Source organism: Sander lucioperca, chromosome 4 (assembly GCF_008315115.2).
Source record: "Sander lucioperca isolate FBNREF2018 chromosome 4, SLUC_FBN_1.2, whole genome shotgun sequence".
Taxonomy (NCBI): domain Eukaryota; kingdom Metazoa; phylum Chordata; class Actinopteri; order Perciformes; family Percidae; genus Sander; species Sander lucioperca.
Window position 1 is genome coordinate 33,137,405 of NC_050176.1, and position 14,344 is coordinate 33,151,748.

Here is a 14,344-nt window from a genome sequence, read left to right on the forward strand (position 1 = left end):
TCCAAAACATATGCATCAGGTTACCTGTGTCTGTCTTGCATCTAGGGCAGGTTTCTGAGATAGCACTGTTCATTCTACGAAGTCTTTCCGGTGTGTGGTAGAAGACATGGTTTACATCATGCGGTAGTAGGATATACAGGAGAATGTTCTGTATTAGAATGAGAAAGACTTGGTACCTTTTACAATAAAGAAAGTTATACAAAGTCCCCCCAAAAAAAGAACCGGCATTTACTTATTCTTGCTGACAAACATAGTAACATACACCATTTCCAACGAGCGAAACCAGGCTACCCACAACTGGGCAGTGTGTAATAAACAGAGTAGAAACGACACCGATAAAAAACACCTCTGAAATGTCCCCTTATAGGTTAAAGAGATTATTTGTACCCACCTTTAAAGTCTCGGCTTAAATCTTTTTAAACTCAAATGGTCAAGGTCTCATGATTAATGCCATACATGGATCACTTTCAAAATTGAGTTATGGGAGGAGTAGCGCATGAACAGTTGAGAAAAAAGAGAAGAGGTGTTTAGTCTCAAGTACACAAGTAGATTGAGTCACTGCCTCGAGCATTACAGAAATAAATAAAAATAAACTGGCCTTACATACGCCACGCCTGTCTCACACAAACACCGGCTACCACCGCAAACAAAACAGCGGTCTGTGGTTAATTACCGGTCATAAAGCAGTCTGTCGGGGTGGAAGAAAGGATTAAAGTAATTAAGAGGAAAGAAAACAAGCATCTGCACTACCATATGGGTTAACTTACACTGTAACTATGGCGCAAAAGTGAACGTACCCTAATTCCACTTAAAAAAAGTCACAGCGGAGAATGGAGTTCAGGTGGGCATGTACGGGTGAGATTTGGTCAGGTAGTGCTCTGCCGACACCGGGGAGGTGAAGACACGTCTGCCCTCTGGGAGGTCCAGGACCAGTTTGGTTGGATGAAGAAGCCTGAAGGAGATGGTTTTCTCGTGCAGCTTCTTCTTCAGTGGCGTGAAGGCTTTTCTTTTTCGGTAGAGAGTTGTGGACATATCCCTGAAGATTATGATAGTACAGGGTTCTTGCCAGTTTTAGTAAGTCAAATTTAAGACCTTTTTAAGACATTTTAAGACCATAAAGATTGAAATTTAAGACCTACATGACGCATTACCAAAAAATGGCATGCGACTCCTCGCGCCTTCACACCCAGAGTCCCTAATTGAATATTGTTTTACAAAGTTTGCAGCGAGCCTCGTACCTGGAGCTGGGTACCGCTTGTAACCAACAGCGGAAATCGCTGTGATCTAGCCATGTCTTGTTAAAAGTACACTTTCCCATTTTCCACACGTAGGCCTAGCTGAACTTTAACAAACTCTGAGGAGACGCAGACGTATTTCGCGGACAGGTATTGCATTTATTACGGGATTTGTTTTATCACCGCGTACGTACCAACACCAATATCCCCCAGAAAGAACTACAACACACCGAACCAACGCTCTGAGGGCAGTGTTCTGCTGGTTTTGTTACAGAGCAAAGACCCTAGAGCTCCGCTTTATAGGCTACGACTCGATACTTTTTCTTTCTGCGGTCAGCGTTTCTGGAAATGAACGAGGGTAAAACCTTTTTAGACCTGACTAGGGATGTAACGATTACCGGTGTAACGGTAAACCACGGTAAAAATGTTGATGATAACAATTACCGTTTTCATTTAAAATATCATTATTATCACGGAGGATTACCAAGGTGTGGAAACCCCGTGTTCCCAGCTTCATCCGAGTCTCCTGAAGTTGCCGCGTGGGCGCACTGCGTAGCCTACAGTGCGTTTCTTGAAGTTGGAATCATAGGGGAAGGAGGAGATGACAGCGCTCAAGACATTTATCAGCATTTTAAAATAAAGCCCATAGTAACACTTGCTCTCTCTCCTGAGATGATTGACCAATCAGTGACGAGAGTCATCGCTTTGATCTCCTGCCAATCACTCGCGTTCAGACAGGAGAAGGGGACAGAACAGCTGTAAACTGACTTTTTTCTTTATCATTCCTTTCCCGTTTTCAGACTTGTTGAAGTCATGTGTGTAGCCCAGAACTTAAGTTAAAACTATTCTGTAGCTTGCTAAACTGTCATGGGTTTTACTGCCTCGTTATCTGTGTAAACATTTAAGCTACGTTTATTTATATTTCAATAAGTGTACTGCTACAATGTGGATTAAGTTTTGCCCTTGTTAGCCTACAACATGACATTTATTTGGAGAGAGAGAGAGATATATTATCGCCTTTATAATATTGCTGTTGCTGTGTTTCTTATTGCATAGCTGATAGATGTGCAGATTGTTTAATATTACTTGTGCAGCCATGTGTTGATATTCAGGTTGTGTTAGGGCAATTTGCTAGCAACATGCAATAGTCAGTAAACAGACTAGCGCTGTGGAGCCACGTGCTCAGCTATTAAAGGTGTATTACACTGTTTAGTCCGTTATGGATATGTGTGCTGTAATAGATGTGGCTTATTCTCAGTTTGTGTTACTGAGCAATATGTTACATTTATGTTAATTATTACAGAGAAATTAATGTAATTCTTAGTATTGTTTGTTATATGCTGGTGGCTATAACATTTAGTTTTGGTAAATAATGTTCATAGTAAGTCAGATGCTTATTAATGTGCATTATTTGTTTATATTTCAGAACCACATCAACTTCACAGTTAACTTCATGTTGGAGATGTAAATAAATCTTCCTGGATCTCAAAGTCAGACATCTCTGGTTCAAGTTCTTACCGGACACCCTACAGCCGGCCAGTAGCCAGTTTTCAATAGTTTTTACAAGCCTATTGCCCATATTTTTGTAATATAATTACACTTTTTCAAACTATTTCAGCTTGGGTAGGCCTATCAGTGCTTTTGAACACACTTTTAAAAATACCGCGATAATACCGAAAACCGTGATAATTTTGGTCACTATAACCGTGAGGTTAAATTTTCATACCGTTACATCCCTAGACCTGACTAAATGAAAAAATCTGGCCGTTTTTAAGAAGTTTTAAGGCCTTAAATTTAAAGTTCAGAATTTTAGACTTTTTAAGACCCCGCAGGAACCCTGTAGTAGAGTTGCCATACTGCAGTGATCTTTTCTTCTGTCACGTCGGTGAAGCGGAGTAAGCGGACCACCAGAGCCCGGGGAAGGCTGCCCTCATCAGGTCGGTGCTGAAGTGAGCGTTGAGCCCGCTCAATCTCCATCAACTCCCTGGTCTCTAGGCCCAGTATTTTCGGGAGCCACTCTTGTAGGAAGGCTATGGTGTTTTTCCCTTCAACTCCCTCTGGAAAACCGACCAACCTCAGGTTTTGTCTTCTTGCTCGATTCTCCAGATCGAGTTTGTCTTTCAGACCGCTGATTTCTACTTCTTCTTTTTGTGATCTCCGATGTCTTCATGCAAGAAGTCGAGGCTTTCGGTGTGACCCGACTGCCTATCTTCAATCTCTTTGACCCGCTGCCCCAGGGCGCGATTCTCAGTAATAAGTGCTTCTACTGAGACGGCCAATGAGTTTAACTTTTGATCCAATAATGTCTGTATACGGTCAAAACCTTTGCCCATTTCGTTGTGAAACCACGTTGGCGGCGCATCAGTGCTTGGCAAGCTAACGCTAACGATGCTAGTGCCCGTGTTAGCACTGGGTGTTGCAGTGGTTTTTCCACTCCTATCTTCCTTCGTGGCTGCTTCATTCTTTTTCAGAGGCATTTTCAGTTTAGCAACGCTTAACTTAATCAGCTTGGAGTCTTATTCTTGGCTTATTTTGTGCAGGATAAAGGTAAAATCAGAAGTTTTTACGGGAGCTGCTTTCACTACGTCTATCCTCCACGCAGCCATCTTGCCCCTCAAGAGTGGCATACTTTAGAAGTGGCTGTATTCAGTGGTGTTTGCTCAACCCCTGTCTATCTGTAGTAAAATTTGTGTTTATAACTGTGTTGCTAATCTGAGTAACGTTTTTTAGTGATACTGACCAATATTTCAGCTGCAAGCTCACTGTGCTAGCAAAGCAGATGTAGCTTACAAATTTGGAAAAAGGGCAGCGAAGACAAAATTGAAGCCAATGTTTGCAGGCTGACAGCTAACTTTGCTTGGTGTGGCTGTATAGTAGATATATCCGTCCTTACAATACATTGTGTGAATGTCTTGAGGTTATTTAAATTAGTACAGGGCTTGCTGCACATAATTTGGACTCTGTATATTCCAGGGGACAAACAACTTAAGTGAGGCCTTCCTCTTTTTGATTTTTGACCAAAAGTCACTGCTTTAATTACATAAAAAACCCATAGACTATATTAATTATTCCTCAGTCGTCAACATTTGTCTACAGTAATATGACATAAAAACATAATTCTACATGTTAAGACATCGTAGTGTAAAATGCATTTAAAAGCAAGACTTTTATAACTGTCAGATTATTACAATGATTACTCAATGTAGTCATCCTATGTACCAAAAGTCAACTGAGAATGATCTGATTTGATTTTAACAAAAGAGTATTTTTTTCCCCCACCAGGGAAATGTTTCAAAATCATATTTGAAGTAGTATGAAAAGTTCAAGAAACAAAATTAAACAATACCTCATCCTACCCTTGCTTTGGGACTCCTCTCATACAACCTTTATCCTGTGTGTGTGTGTGTGTGTGTGTGTGTGTGTGTGTGTGTGTGTGTCAAAGGGGCCAGCAGTTTGAGATGAAACTTTGATCAGTTATTTCTCCATTGCCCTCTGAATCAAACACATCTTGCTCTATCCCTTTAGTGCAGATGGTGTGTGTGTGTGTGTGTGTATGTATATGTGTGTGTGTGTGTGTGTGTGTGTGTGTGTGTGTGTTTTTATCAGACTGCTTGTGGCGGCCAGAGGAAGAAATGGCCATTATAATAACCCAGTAAAATCCCCTCTGCTTGTGTTTTATTTGATTGAATACATTTTATGGTAGCTTTATGGAAATGACCAGACATGCATGTGCCATTTTCCTGTTTTACTCAGATGAGGTCTTTTGTTTGTCACACTACGGTGCACATCACAGAAACCAATCAAAATTCCTCACCATGGCCAGTAATAGGAATGCAAACTGAAAACTGCATTACACGTTCATTCCTGATTGCAGAGAGCAGAGAGCAGAGGCAGGATAAATGAGGCTGTGATTAGAGAGAAGAGCTCTTCCAGAGGCAGCTGTCCTATCTCTTTATACCACAAGAACACTCGGTAATAGGTTTGTACTGACAACAAACCACAGGTCTGTCATTAGCAGGGTGTCTTCAAGCCTCCTCACAGAGGTAAGTGAGCACAAACCTGATGCACAGACAATCTTATTTGCCTCTTTCATATACTTTTAACTCAATGCTTTTTATTTATCTCACTTCTCGGATGACACTTGCTCTTGTTGCTGATGAACTTTAAAAGATAATGACTACTACTGCTACTGAGATTCAATCAAAGAACCCTAAATGGTTTGTCTGACCACATATTTCACTCCAATCTTAAATGCACGTAAAGGCTGTTTTATACTTGGAAACTTACTGGAGAAAAAAAACAAAACAATGTGCTTTTCTCTAGACTATATTTAAAATGTAATTATAATTTTGTGCTTTCTACCATGACAGCCAGATATGGTTTTCTCTCATTTTTCATTTAAACAATTTTTGAGACAAGATGCAGCAAATTAGTTATACTTTGAATCATTTTAATTTAAGTCATTATGCTCGAAAATTTGAGCTTATGGTCAAATTGAGTGATCTCTGTGAAGTATACCTCTTTTCAACCAGAGTGAATATTTCTTGATTCAGTGATCAGAATGCAAGCTAAAAGGGAGTTTATTGCCCCTGGGAGCCGTTCAAAGTGGAGTTGCAGGTAAGACATCAGTGACACAGTAAGGCTAGCCTGTCATCCTTTGACAACTTGGGCTTCAGGGGGAGATCACTTACACCTGAGAGATATCTAACCGGCCGTACTCTTTCTCACACCTCCACTTCCTCACTTACTGTATCGTTCTCTCAGCCTTGTGCATGTTCTCAAATATTCATGATAATGCAGCAAGTGTCATCTTAGAATATCTAAATGGGAAGCCCAAGGCAGAAGAAAATCATCCTACTATGAAATTCTCCAGTCCTCGACGAATGTTAAAGCAGTCATCTATAAACCTTGCTCCATCAGCTTCCTCCCCCTCACTGTTACAATTTCTTCCCTTCTTATTTCCACTCCAAAACTCGTATGGTGAATAGACATGGCATATCACACAAAACGGCAAATTTGCAAAGTTTCTTTTAATAAATATTCAGTGGTTGCCATGTGTGATACAGTATCTGCTTTCCATTGCAGTGAATCAGCTCGTGGCACAACATCTGCTACCGGAGCTGAAAGTGATATGTAAAACTTTTGACAACTGATCTGTAAAACACATATACACATGCAAATAGCAAATTGCCCCCATGCTCATGCTCTCTCTGGCTCTAAAAAAAAGCAACTTTAAATGACTGAACCTTAGCTGAGTGATTCCCGATCTGCCACTTAAGTGGCTAGGGGCTGACGCATTATGCCAGCTCATGTTCAGGGTCATGCCTGTGTCACTTAAAGACTCTCTAATGAGACCCAGACAAGCACACTGTGCCCAGCTGAGCAGAACCAAAAATCTAAAAGCCAACCACAGCACAAGAGCACTGGGGGAAAAAAAATATTGCAAGGCCACTACATAAAGTCCACTAAGAGAAAGGGAAAAAAAAAATCTTGATGACCAAATTGTCACAGGAAGTTTGGATGCAGCTCGCCATTCAAAACTGTGGAGATGAGTGAAGAGTTTGAATGGCTCAACAGGACCTGTCCTATAAGTCTGTTGGTTCAGCCTTAAGCTCTTAAAGCCAAGCTTGAGTGAAATGCTATGTTGTGTATCAGTGATATTCTTGACAAATATCACTCACAGAGAGACAGAGTGAGGGACATTGAAAAACCCAAATTCTAAATCAGTTAATCAAATTAAATATTTTATCCAGTGCCTGTATATTACAGTACACTTAGAGAGCACCTACCTAGGAAAACTGATTTTTTTAAAAGGACAAATCCGGTGCAAAATGAACCTAATATTAATTAACCCACTTGATCGCTCTCTGGGACATGTGTTCATGCTAATCGAATATGTTTGTAGCTTGAAACAAGCTAGCGCGGACCGCTGATTAGCTTACAACGCTAGTATTCGTGGCACAGGGAAAGTAAAAACAAATCGCTTATTATACCACTAAAAAGGCTCAAAATATCACCACACTTCAACGGTAGCATAATGAGGGTCCCTAAATGTTAACTGAAGCATTGAGAACATTGTAAGTGTACAGACAGGTTATTAAAAAGATAGATTATAAAGACAGTCACATTCTTGTATAAAGGCGGCCGCCGTCTTGGGAGCTACTGTCTTTCTAAACTATCTTTTTTTTTCTTTTTTTCTGTACACTTACAATGTTCTCATTGCTTTGGTTAACATTTAGGGACCCTCATTATGCTACCATTGAAGTGTGGTGATATTTTGAGCCTTTTAGTGGTATAATAAGCGATTTGTTTTTACTTTCCCTGTGCCACGAATACTAGCGTTGTAAGCTAATCAGCGGTCCGCGCTAGCTTGTTTCAAGCTACAAACACGTGAACTGGAAAACATGTCCCAGAGAGCGATCAAGTGGGTACACATCTGTTATTAACCCCTAGGTTTGTTTTGCGCCGGAATTGTCCTTTAATATAGCTGATCCTTTAATCTTGAATTTAGATGGTAAATATTTTACCAGGCAGTAAAATAAATTATCAGTAAAATATCTTTACAGTATATCCAGGCAGTAACTTGCCTGGCCACATTTTGTTTAGTAAAACCTCTGGTGGTAACACACGGCACAACACAAGAAATACCCCTAGGAAGGAGATGGGGAATGAATGGAGAGCTGATACAGTGTTGAGCTCACATGGGTGTTGTTCAACATGAATATTCAATACACACCTTAGAATAAACCATTGTGTTCCCATTTCAAGCTAATTCCATCTGGGATTATGTTTCAAGGCTGAATACAAAGAGGTAAATGACTATACAATAGACACACACGTTAATGCCATTGCATAAAAATGCAGGTAAATAGTGTTCTACATGATACAATTAAAATAAAAGTTAAGATAAACTGATCCACTGTAAGTAAGTACTGTACAAGTAAGAATAGAAGTTTTGGCTAGGTTTCCATTTTATGTTTTCTTCTCTTTTCTACATTTGTGTTTCTCAAAACTGCATTCATATTTGTGTTATCAATGAATTTCAAATGTCAATGCATTTCAATAAACATCTTGTCCTTAAATGTGTTGAAACTGGGTGCAAGCACAGCAGCAAACTCAGGGAACATGCTCAGAACCAAGTCTTGCACATTTGGCAAATAAAGTTATCCTGGTACAGCGCAGCACAATCTGGAGAAGAAGCTGCGAAAGGATGAATACATTACTACTTGGATGGATATATTATCAGCAGGTGGAGTTTGTATTACAGTAGCCTCAAATCAGCTCCCCTCTTTCTTTTTATAACCAGGAGAAAGGAGTCCAGGCCCACTTCTCTGAGGAGAATGCCGTCTCCAGGAGGCATAGAGTAGCATGACATACATACTATATATATATATATATATATATATATATATATATATATATATATATATATATATATATATATATATATATATATTGCCCCTAATACTAAAATACGGCACACCGAAAATGCATGCAAGAGCAGATGATGTCTCTGTTTCAGTTGAAATTATATCTCAGGAGTCAGAAATTGCATGCAAAGTTATTTTAAAAGACAGAACTGTTGATGGTAGCTACAACACCATACTGTAACCTATTGTTTATGTTTCTTTTACCTAAGTAATTAAAAGCTTCTATGGAGAAAATCATATTGGCATTTCCTGAAGGAACAGCAAAGGTTTGGGTGTTTATGTGACTGCATGAACTGACAGCTAACCATAATAACCCCACTGACACAAATGAAAATATATTTTTTAATATCCAGAGGAAATGGTGTTTGGAGTTGCTTCAAGAAAAACTGTCCCAAGATGATTGAAGAAGCTCTATTGTAACCTGTATTCCAAATGATTTCATTGTATAACAAGGAAGAGTGATACTGTACACCAGTCTGCTGTAAAACAGTGTGCTGAAAAATACACCTGTCTTCCTATTTTAGTAAAGCTTGGTGTGATATCTAAAAAGATTACAGCAATGAATGAATATAGTCAGGCTGTTCTTAACTATAACCACCTCAGTGTTGGGTTTGCAATTAAGAAACTGTCTCAGCATGAGGAAAAACAACAGTTTCAGGCCAAAAGAAACAACAAATTGCACAACCCACCCACCTTGGTTCAAGGTGATTAGTTTCAAGCTACAATACAACTTAGAAGTCATACTATAACTGCAAAAAAAACTGACTTATGCTAAACAAAAGTTACATTGGAACCATGTTTGCGACCCTGCTGGCTTTGTGCCAGCGCAAAATCAGAGGCCTTAATGTGATACATTTGCAAATAATAACCACAGCAATAATGGAGTTCTTATTCATCCTAAAGCTCATGGATGTTTCATAGTACTGTAAGTGACGCCAAATTAAGATCTTGGCACCCAGGGTTGAGTGGGGTGCTTGCTTGATTATCATGTACACACCCACACTGGAGAGCCCGTTGTGAAGTCTGTTTAAAATGTTTGAATCAGAGGGCCCAGCCCATTCAAGATTCTACGCCTGGCTCTTTTTTCCCATTCCCACTGATGTGCCGGCTGGTTTTCCCATGGGATCATCGCCAAAGGAAGGGCTACCATGCTCAGATGCTCATCGAAGGCTGCACACCCTTTTCCTTCTCAAGGCTAAGGTCTTGGTCTGAGACTGCCTAAAATCTATAGTTACTAAGATAGATAGATAATTCACTGCCTGCTATCAATCACCACACAACTTGTTGCACCTCCAAGTCTGTAGGACACATATAAACATAATCAAACTCTGCTGCAGATTTTCATGTTCATCCTCTGTAAAGTTTAAAGCTCAGTGCTGCACAACCAACACATGAAGGATGACTGCTCCACAGCTGGCTTTGACCACATTCTCATTATCATCTCCCTCTCTCTCTCACACACACACACACACACACACACAGGATTTTCAACATGCAAACATACAACAAACACAGAGAAACACAACAACGGTTTACTCACTGATTCCTGGCTCTTGTCCTTTGCATCATACACACTTAGCTTGACCAGTGTCTCCGGGCTACCAGGATACTCTGAAGGGAAGGTCACCCCTGTCAGAAACAGCGGGTCTTTGTTCGCCTGTCAGAGAGAGGGACAACACAGAAAAAGGGTGAGACACTCTGTGTGTGTGTGTGTGTGTGTGTGTGTGTGTGTGTGTGTGTGTGTGTGTGTGTGTGTGTGTGTGTGTACACGCATGTATGGTGGTGTGCACCCTTATATGCACATTTGTACTGCAACACACGTTTAAAAAAAAAAAAAAAAAAAAAAGGCAGGGTAAACCAAAGGGATGCAAGGACGGAGGGAGGGAGACTTGGGTGGGTAAATGAGCAAACAGCTGGCCTCAGTCTGTCCTCCACCTCGTCCTACCAGTTTTTCCCCCCACTCTCCTTGCCTCCCCTGCTGCTTCTTCTGGGCACAACGAAGGAGAAGATAGAGCTCTGCTTGGTATGTCTACCTGGAGCTCTGGCATAACTACAGTCTTCCAACTGAGACTTCAGGCCAGGATCAACAAATGTTGACAGGTAAATTGGCACAGTGGCAGGGTGGCAATGGGATCAAACCAGTGTCCACAGCAGCCAGTGTTGGGTCTTTAAACATACCAGAGGGCTGCATGGCATTAGCTAATATTCACTCACAACTCCCCTGAAACCCCAGTACCCAGTCATCACCTTTAACTTCCATTGTGCTGCAGGGCTTGTTTTGCCATGGCCTGCAGCAGCTTGCCTTGCTTTCATTACACTGTAAAACAACAAGAGAGAGCATCATGAAATAAGCTCTCTGCCACTATCTCTGCCCTAGTTTCAAGAACATTCTGAAAAAAGGGACATTTTCACAGTATCATGATGTTAATGTTGGCCAACGGAAATACATTTCCAGGATAAAGACTGACATCCGGTGCTTGGCTTTGCCCTTCACCTTCGGCTCTCTGTGTGTTGCCGTTCTCAAAATCCCTTCGCCACGGGAAACGACAAACTTCGAGCTAGCAAGCTACACGCTAAAAATGGCAAGTTTTAAAGAAAATTCGGATCGTGCAACCATGCAGGCCTGCTTGGTTCTTTCGGGGAATGATTGTAAAGATTTACAAATAATATGTTTACAGCATTTACTTTCTAACTGGGATGCTTTGGGACCGATTGGTGGGGATTGCTGTGGACAAAGTACACACGGTGATACACTGGTAAGAGCAGATTATGTTTAACCATGTATCCAGCTAATTAAATAGCTCATGTTAGTGTACTGTGTAAACAGTTAACTTCAATTAATATTGTACGTGGCACTTTCCAAAACAAGTTCTTCCCGAGACTATTCTGCAGAGCCACCGTCTCTGCGCCTCGAACCTATGGTCCAGAACTTAGCGCCACCAAAAACAATTGTGATTCATTTAAAGAAATGCAATTTTTTCTATCCCAGAATGTATTTGTGGAGTAGCCAGACCTTACTCCACAGCGCTGTGGAGATAGGTCTAGCAATGCGAAACTAGAAAATCAAATCGTCGATTTTATTTGGAAAAACAGCCAAGTGGAACTGCACCAACTAGTCATTTGAAAAGATATGTTATGATTTTAAGTGTAGTGAGCGATTCAGCTGACTCAGGTGCATACCATAGCTCAGTTCACCTCTCTCTCTCACATTCATTTTTTTTTATTTAATCTGATACTGTATGGTCAAAATGCCCTCCAAAATAAAGTCTTAGAAATGATGTAATTATTTATTTTACAGTGCATAGAATCTGCAATAAATCATAATATAGTGAATTGTATTGCACCAGGAGCTGAGGGGATTTTCTCGGAAGACTCAATGATTGTTTAATCATTTGGTGTTGTCTACTTGAACCAATTCAAAGCACTTTGTGTTTACACTGGGGGCTTCCTCTTCCTCTGCTACACTCTGATGGGCGTCTCTAGAAAGCAACCCCTGGGACCATGTGGGGACAGGCTGGGGAGTGGTAATGAGACTGACACAGACAGACTGGCAGACATGTATGAATGTATGGTCACACCCTTGAGTTAAAAAAAAACAACAACAAAAAAAACACCAGCACAGAAAGCAATGAAATTAACTAATAAAAATAAAAATATCATGGTAAATTTTCGTTTTGCATCGATTCTTCATGCTGGCGCAATACAACCGTCAATAACTGTAGCGCAATTCTTTGATTGGCCCTCACTGTCCACTGTCGCTCTGGTTACGCTTACTTTATCTAGCTTGCTACCCAACTCGATTACCAGTATCAATGCCAATCCATACCACAGTGGATTTCGCTATAACCGCAAAAAGAGTCTGTGTATGTATATGGCGGCACATTGCCGGAGTAGATCAACCTAAAATGAAAAATGAAGAACGCAGTGGAAGTACGGTTAAAAGAAAATGTACAGAGAAGTGATGCTTCACAGATAAGGGTTGAGCAAAGCTTGGATTTTTTTTTTATGACAGCAACACCAATGCAAGTGTTTTCTGCAGGTAATCGGCAAATAGGACCTGCTCCTTTTTTAATGTTTGTTTTTTTATCTTATGCTGGTAATTTTTTTCAGTTTACGAGCCATTGGCGGATAGAGCCCTGACTGCAGTTAAGGTAAGACTGACGCCAACAAGCCTTGAGTCCTTCGCTACAATAATGGGTGTTGGGAAGATTGGGAGCCAAAGCATGAAGTGCCCTGAAAACAGCAATGTACTTAACACACACACACACACACACACACACACACACACACACACACAAAGGCAGAACTATGTGTTCAACTGCACACACACCTCCTTGCCACACCACTAACCCCACTGATCCTTCAGAAATCTTCCATGCGCTGACAGAGGGGAAATAAAGCAAGTCTATTGCTTCGTGTTTCAGCCTCTCTAGACATGGTAAAACCAGTCTTGATGCCCGGTGCCATTTTGCCGCCCAACCATGAAGCTTTGTGGTTTGTACACTAACATCCTAAACACACAGTCCGATTCAGCACAGCGGCTACAGGCACAGTGGAACCAGTGCACTGCTTTGAGCTAAGTGCAAAGCTGGATATACATCAGTACTGTACACTAACAAAAAGACAGACAGAGCCATTATACTCAAGAATGTGCAGGTACACACACAAGCCCTTACACCTCCCTCACCGGCAACCTGAATAGGCCTCATTCAGACTTACCAGCATGGTTGGCAGCCTCAGCTGTGGCTAAATCTTCTTAGTGCTACTGATGGGCTGAGATGAGCTGAAGTGGTAAGCCTGTCTCCATTTACACAGAGAAATAAGTCTGTCATACAAGTGGTCAACATATGCTATGGGAGACAGCTGCCCCTCTCTTGTCTTTTTGTTCGTTTGGAGTTCCAAACCTCGGTGGAATGACCAATTTAGGCCATTAGAGGGAGGGTGTGTGAGATTAGGAGTACAGAGAGAGAGACAGTACAGTAGGAGTATTCTGGCTTTAGTCGCGCTACACTGGAGGTTTTTCTCCCTCCCTTGACCACTCATAATTACACACAAACACACAGACTAGACTTTTTGGACTTGTTCCAGGAAGGGGGTTCGCTTGACTAGCATGACATCAAAGGCTGTTTTATCCCTAGGCTTTGCATGACATCAAATCCCCTCAAGTACCATCACCCCTGGACCCACTGTCCATGTATTAGGAATGGTACTTTCCTACGAGATACTAGATAGCATTGTTGCTTCCCCACCTTCAAATACAATTTGTTGAAGACGTTTCGTATTGCACTTTAAAGAAATTTAGAGGGCTTTAGATTTTCTACTTAAGTTGTCACTGGTCCTTTCTGTTTAACCAAAAGTACATTAAGATACAGTACCATCATTGAGTCATACACTTGCTCCGTAGAGATAAAATGGGTCTGCCTTTTGTGGGAATACGGCACTGTGTCCCAGTTCGATAAGATACAGGGTATTATTACTATGAAGTATTAACTATGTGATGATGTTGACAGTGCGCTATTTGGGAAATTATGTAGTATTTAAGAAATTAATAGCCCAATCAGAGCCTCAAACCTGTCCAGTCTTTAAAAAAAGTAGTCCCATTTCTTATTTTCACACATTAACAATACATGTAAAAAGTCTTCACTTACTGTATGTGAACAGGGTCTGTACACAAACTTC

General features: G+C 40.9%; 1 protein-coding gene across 5 annotated transcripts in view; it reads right to left on the minus strand.

Annotated features, from left to right (window-relative positions):
- The window catches only part of inpp4b (inositol polyphosphate-4-phosphatase type II B), a 258,561-nt gene that overhangs the window by 135,115 nt on the left and 109,102 nt on the right, over positions 1-14,344 (minus strand). For 4 of the 5 annotated variants that reach the window (XM_031277069.2, XM_031277068.2, XM_031277067.2 and 1 more), the window contains one exon: positions 10,206-10,322. In XM_031277069.2, the coding sequence (XP_031132929.1) occupies positions 10,206-10,322 (117 nt within the window). Of the gene's footprint in view, positions 1-10,205; positions 10,323-13,384; positions 13,569-14,344 lie in introns of those variants that run through there. The other variant, XM_031277071.2, reaches the window with a different exon arrangement.